Here is a 6,954-nt window from a genome sequence, read left to right as displayed (position 1 = left end):
TATAGGTGTGCAGATCTTAGTGTGAGACGAATGGGTGCTGAGACTCATAGGGAGGGGATGGCTTGTGTATGCGTGTGTGTGTGTGTGTGTGTGTGTGTGTGTGTGTGTGCTGGGGAGGTCAGGCGAGTGTGTGCGCCAAAGGGAGGGACCAGGCGCGCTCTCACTCCACCGAGAACTTCTGGCGGGACGGAACACAGAGCGTGTCCCGCCTCCCTTGGCCGACGTGGCGGCTGCGCGGCGCGGGAGGAAGGGAGGGGTGCAGCGAGGCGGGCCGGAAAGTTTGTCCCGAGGCGGCTGCGGCCTCGAAGGGGACTCGGCCGGCAGGGGAGGGGATGCGCACCCAGCCCCAGCGCCCCCAATACGCCCACCCGCGGAGCCCAGCTCGCCATGGGTAAGTCCCATCTGGCTGCCCGGTCCCCAGACACCCCCGGGCTATGCCTGGGGCCTCTGCGGTCCCCACCACCTGGCTCCGCTCCTCCCGCGGGGCTGCAAGGCCTGGCCGCGGCCGGTCCGGGGCCTCTGACGCCTCCTTCCATCCTCCTCGTGCCTGGAAAGAGCAAGCGGCCAAGAAAGAGAACGCCTCTGGGGGCGGCGCCTGACTGACCCCAGTCCTGACCACCCCCGCTGGGGAGCCTCCCCGGGCTGGGGACAAGGAACTGGAGACTTCCACGGGAGCTTGCTGAGCCCTAAGGTGCCTGCGCTGCTCAGGACTGCAGTAGGCAGAGCACACACGCGTACACACACACACACACACACACACACACCCTGGACACGAGGGGGTGGGGCAGCCCAGTGCAAAACTGGGGGCGGTAGGAATTTCTGGACCCCTTTCCAAACTCATGGGTTCCAAGGGTCAGTCAGCCTCTCATTCTTTAGTCAGCATCCACTTTGTGCCATGTTTAGGGGTTGAGAGTTCCCAAGGAGCATCTTCTGCCTTTGAGGAGGTGGATAAAGAAGTGCGTGGGTGATGGTTTAATCACCTGCCTGGCAAGCACAGGGACCCGGGTTCGATCTCGGATACTGCATGCCTTGATGGCCTGGAACCCTGAGTGTGTCATGCAGTGGCCTACACCTGTAATCCCAGCACTGGGGAGGCTGAGACAGGAGGATCACTAGGAGTCCAAGCTGCTGAGACCCTGTACAAAATAAATACATGATTAAAGTGCATGATAAGATGCAGTGGAACACAAAACAAGGCCCCAGCAGATGGATTTGTTAGGCAGACAGGCAGGCTAGCTGGGCTTTTTGGAACCGAACCCTCACTCAGGAGCAGACCTGGCTGAGTTCTGAAGGAGGAATTTCCCAGCTGGAAGAATAACAAGGGAACAGGCCCCAAGGCAAGGAGGAGCTGCTGTGGTCCCCAGGCAGGTGTTCTGGAGTCAGTTGGAGCAAGCACCAGATCCTGCAGGGCCTTGTGGGTGAGAAGCTTGGGTCCTTTTCGAGACAATGCAGCTGGCAAATTTTAAATTGTGGGTTGGGAGATGTGACCTGAATTAGCTCTTAAAACTTCATTCAGTTCTGTGCAGAGTCAGAGCTAACACTGGCTACAGGGCTAGGCAGGCCTATGAGGTAGATATTATTATCTTGTTTGTAAGCAGAGGAAGCTCAGAGTGGTTAAGTGAGTTGCCCAAAGTCACATAGCTCTGGAGAAGAGAAGTTGACAGAACTCTAATACAATGACTCTAGACTGAATTCCCAACCAATGCACCACTCAGCCTCTCACACACAAAGGCCCAGATGGTGAACAATGCTGGTTGTGACTCTGTAGTCCGTACCTGACACCACCACACAGCACTTCCAAGCCTGAGGGAAACTGAGGTCCAAAGAAGTCAGGGTCTTTGCCAGAATATTCCGGTTGGCTCTAGCTTCCTGCTATTGCCCCTCTCATCCCCCTAAGTTAATTCAACAGCTATTGTCTAAGCAGTGGTGGCGAAACTGTGGCACACATACTGTAACAGGTTGGTTGTATCGTGGAAAGCTCTAAAATATTCACCATCACCAAAGCGTACGCTACGGGTAAAGTAAGGCTGGGTGGTGGAGGCATCCGTGTGTGCGTGCCAACAAGCATATGTGTGTGGAGGGACAAGACATCCACAGCACTTGCTGTGCCCAGAGCTCCCAGGTGGCACTCTCCATGGCAGACCAGAGAGTGGGATCTATCTGTCAGCTCCAGGATAAGGACTGGGCTCCTCTCTGCTCCCACTTAATGTGACCTGGGACATTTGTCACCTTCTCTGACCTTCATGTGGTCCCTATAAAACACACTTATCCCAGGGCATCCATGAGAATGATGTAAGAAAATGAACTTCAAGAGCCTGGCTCACAGCCTCTACTGGATAAGCGGTCAGTTAGTGTGAGATTTTATTACTAATCATGTCTGATTTGGGGACACTGAAGTCAAGCTGCATGAGTTCCAATCCCTGCTCTCTCTTACACCCTGTGCTGCCCTGATCAAATGTCTTTACATCCCTGGGCCTGATGTTTCATTTGTAGACTAGGAATAACGGTACCACCTGTGGTGTAGGGCTGACAGCAGGGAAGGGTGACTGCCAACACAGAGCCAGGTATGGATACCCAGTCACAGATATGCAGAGCTAGAGTCCCAGGGGTGGTGGAGGTGAGCTGGGGCAAAGAGGGAGAGTGTACACTTGAGGATCCAGGGCAGGGCAAGCAGGAGGACCAACAGACATAAAGGCAGAGCCTTGTGACAGTGTATAGTGTATGCCAGGAACAGAAGTGTCTCCGGAAGAGGTGTAGTGGTAATAGGCACGGGGCTGGGACCAAGTAGAAAAGTAGCTAAGGAGTTATGCCAACATATAAAGAGCTGTAGATGTCACACTAAAGAACCTGGACCTACTTGAATAGGTGGTGGGAGCCATGAAGAGCCTAAGGAGAGGCATGTCCTTCCCTAGTCTTTCTGATGGTCTTACATGTTTAGGACTGTCCTTTATAGCTCCTCAGGATGCCATAACTTCACCATACTTTGTTACTTCGTGTCAGCTTGCTTGGAGGGCTCCAAGAAGATTTTCACAGGTGAGGTCCGTAGGTTAAGGAATGCATGTGTACAAGACATCAGCAACAACAGCAGGCAGCATGGAGCAGAGCAGAGTACAAGAGCACAAGAGCAGCCTGCATCTTTATTGTATAGTTCTTACACAGGTTGTTATCACATATTTACATTCTTGTGTAGTGCTGTAACCAGCGCATGCGTGTTTACCTGTGCAAAGCCATGGTTATATTACTGTATCCTTCTGCGCACCTGTGCTAGAAAAGCAGGGTCATTTCTTCAGGTGTCCTGAGGTGTCCCTGAGCTTTAAAGCAACCTGTGTGGTTCTGCACACTCGAGGTTTCTGTGACAGTCTTTTCCCCTTCTGCCTCTGCTCTGCAACCCTGCTGTCTGCTGCCTTCTTATCTCTGGTTCAGCCTTCATGCTGGGAAGCTGTGGAGCGGAACTCTTCAGCGTATGGGTTTTGGTCCTGATCCTGTTGCTTCCTGGCTGTGAGAACATGCCAAGGCTTAGTTGCCTCACTTGTAGAGTAGGTTGAGTATGCCATCCGCTCCAGGGGGTAATAGCAGGATGGATCCAGAGCAAGCACATGGGGGCACTCCTGAAGCGAGATCTGGAGTTATTCCTATTTTGCCTCCCTCTGCTTTCCTTTCAGCCATCATGACCCCAGTGTGCACTGCTATGATTTCCATCAGAGCCTCCGGGAAGTCAGCTCAGCCTTGGCCTTTGGCTGGGCTCCCTTGTACTCCAGTGGGAACCCAGAGATGGCAAACAGTCCTGTGCTCTCACTTCAGTTACCTCATATGGCCTAGGAGGACCATCCCTTGTGGGAGTGAACCTCAAGGACCCAGGAGGCTAGGCAAGGGGTGGCAAGGACAGATGGGGGGATGTGGGCAGAGGGATGTTCCTGAGGAGGTTGGTCAGGGAATGGGACAGGGAGCAGAAAGAGGAGACAAGCCCTGCCACTGCAGGAAGATTGCCTATGAGCAGTGGAAGGCAGGATCCGAGTGAAATATGGTCCCGTCCAGACCTGGCGGGAGCAGGCAGGAGTATGCACCCTGCTCCGACTGACCTCTTTGGGTTGAGGCTCCCTGCTTACTGCCTCTGACCTAGGGTCAGGCACTTGCTTTCTCTGGCCTTCAAGATATTCTCTCCTAGGTAACACGGCAGTCCACCTAACTGAGTCATGCTTTTATGAGTAAATTAATTAAAATAAAGCACCCAATTCTTACATCACATTAGCCAACTTTCAAGAATCCACATGCAGCCAGTCATATCTGCTCAATATCTGCTCAGTTTCTATCACTGCAGAAAAATCTACTGGCTAGTGCTGTTCTTAGAAGAAGAAGAAGAAGAAAAAAACCAGAATGTAAACACTCAAATCAGGGTGTGGAACAACAACAAAAAATTGACTCATTAAATCAAGAGTGGGGGGGGCCTGGCCTTAGCTCAGTTGTTTAAGTGGCTGCTTCCACAAAGCTGTCAGCCTCAGGTTGCTGTAGTTCGATCCCCACAACACTCCAGCCAGCCAAACTACCCCTGAGGGCATTCGGAGCAAAAAAAAAAAAAAAAAATCAAGAGTGGAGAGAAAAATATCTTGACTTGTGCAAGTGCAATGAACAGAAGACACCAAAATAAATAGCATGAGCAGATTCAAGCTTATAAGTAATTGTAATAAATGTAAATACATTAATTTTTAAGGGAGAGACTATGAGTCAGAATTTGAAAGCACGTAGATCTATGCTGCTTTTTTCAGGGAGTGGTGTTGGGATTGACCCCAGGGCCTTTGTACTGAGCTAAATCCACAGCCTTTGCTCCAATTTTTTTTTTTTTTTTTTGAGACAGGGTCTTGCTGAGTGACTAAAGTGTCCAAGTAGAACTGGAACGTGCTAACCTCTTGCCTTTGCACTTGGTGTTGCATCATCTAGCCTGTTTCTCTGCCAGGTTTACCACGGCTTCCACCCCCACCATTCTGATTTCTGCTCAGATGCCCTCTCCATGGAGGCCCCTAGCTGACAACTCTATTTAAAACAATATTCCCCACTCACTGTCAATCCCCTCTTGCTGCTTTACTCTTTAATGGCACCTACTGCCATCTGAATTATGTCGTATATTTATCATCTGCCTATGCCCAGCAGAGTATCAGACCCTTGACACCTCTGTATAGTTGGCCTCAGGAATGCAGCTTGACCTGTAGCAGGTGCCAGATAAATAAGTCTGGATGGATGATTGGATGGTTGGGCAGATGGGAATGTGGAGGAGTGTACAAAGGATGGGATACAAGGAGAGGTGGCTTTGTGGATAGATGGATTCATAAATCAATGGGAGGCTGAATAAATCAAAGGGTAGATAAAGTGGAGAGAGAGATGGATGAGTATGTGGATGAATGCATGCATGGATGGATGGATGGATGGATGGATGGATGGATGGATGGATGGACGGATGGGTGGATGGATGGATTGATGATGGGTAGATATATAGATGGACAGATGAGAGGAAGGAAGCAAGCAAGCAAGGGTAAATGAATGGATGCTTCATTGAACAGTAGATGGTTGGATAGAGGATGTGACAGATGGCAGAATTGTGGGATGCATACTCTTGTAAGAAGCCATGCTGACACCATGCTGTCATTTTCATTTTCCAGGCTGTCCTCCACCTGTCCTGCCCCTGTGTGCCTCTGTGTCTTTGCTAGGTGGCCTGACCTTTGGCTATGAACTAGCAGTGATATCGGGTGCCCTTTTGCCACTGCAGCTTGACTTTGGACTGAGCTGCTCACAGCAGGAACTGCTGGTGGGAAGCCTGCTCCTGGGGGGGCTCCTTGCTTCTCTGGGGGGTGGCTTCCTCATTGACCACTATGGCAGGAAGCGCACCATCCTGGGGAGCAACCTGGTGCTGCTGGCAGGCAGCCTGAGCCTGGGCCTGGCTGGCTCCCTGCCCTGGCTGGTCCTGGGCCGCCTGGCAGTCGGCCTTGCCATCTCACTGTCCTCCATGGCTTGCTGCATCTACGTGTCAGAGCTGGTGGGACCACGACAGCGGGGAGTACTGGTGTCCCTCTACGAAGCAGGCATCACCATGGGCATCCTGCTGTCATATGCCCTCAACTACGCCCTGGCCAGTGCGCCCCAGGGGTGGAGACACATGTTCGGCTGGGCTGCCGCACCCGCTCTCCTGCAGTCTCTCAGCCTTCTCTTCCTCCCAGCTCATGCAGAGGAGACTGCAATGTATAAGGACCTCATCCCGCTCCAGGGAGGTGAGGCCACTATGCCCGGCATGGGGAGGCCACGCTATACATTTCTGGACCTCTTCAGGGCCCGGGATAACATGCGAGGCCGGACCACAGTAGGGCTGGGGTTGGTGCTTTTCCAGCAGCTAACAGGGCAGCCCAATGTTCTGTGCTACGCTTCCACCATCTTCCACTCTGTCGGCTTTCATGGAGGTTCCTCCGCTGTGCTGGCCTCCGTGGGGCTCGGCATGGTAAAGGTGGCAGCTACTCTGAGTGCCATGGGGCTGGTGGACCGTGCTGGCCGCAGGGTGCTGCTGCTGGCTGGCTGCAGCCTCATGGCCCTGACAGTCAGCGGCATAGGCCTTGTCAGCTTTGTAGTGCCCATGGACTCTGGCCCCAGCTGCCTGGCCATGCCCAATGCCACCCAAAAGACAGGCTTTCCTGGAGGCTCTGGCCTGCTAAACGAACCATCGCTACCTCCTATGCCGAGAAGCAGGGGGCGCCAATGGGAGCCAGTCTTTACAACTGCTCAGAAAACCAAGTTCCATCCCGGAGCTGCTGTAGCTACTCCCCTGCCAGCCCTGAGCACCACCTCCCTGGTGTCCTCTGACCCTAGCCCAGAACACACACTGCTGCGCTGGACAGCACTAATCTGCCTGATGACCTTTGTGAGTGCCTTCTCCTTTGGCTTTGGACCCGGTAAGTGGAATTTCTTTTATGTTTT

The 6,954-nt window shown here is 52.7% G+C and overlaps 1 protein-coding gene across 2 annotated transcripts in view; it reads left to right on the top strand.

The window, feature by feature from the left end:
• The first annotated feature begins 253 nt into the window (after window positions 1-253).
• Slc2a10 (solute carrier family 2 member 10) overlaps window positions 254-6,954 on the top strand; it is a 13,680-nt gene continuing 6,979 nt past the window's right edge. For both annotated transcript variants that reach the window (XM_023720802.1, XM_004636116.2), the window contains exons 1-2: window positions 254-391; window positions 5,652-6,929. In XM_023720802.1, coding sequence (XP_023576570.1) covers window positions 388-391; window positions 5,652-6,929 — 1,282 coding nt within the window. In that variant the 5' untranslated portion in view covers window positions 254-387. The remainder of the gene's footprint in view (window positions 392-5,651; window positions 6,930-6,954) is intronic.

Source organism: Octodon degus, unplaced genomic scaffold (assembly GCF_000260255.1).
Source record: "Octodon degus isolate 3935 unplaced genomic scaffold, OctDeg1.0 scaffold00077, whole genome shotgun sequence".
Taxonomy (NCBI): domain Eukaryota; kingdom Metazoa; phylum Chordata; class Mammalia; order Rodentia; family Octodontidae; genus Octodon; species Octodon degus.
Note: the sequence above shows the minus strand (reverse complement) of the source record. Positions and strands in the feature narration are given on the sequence as shown.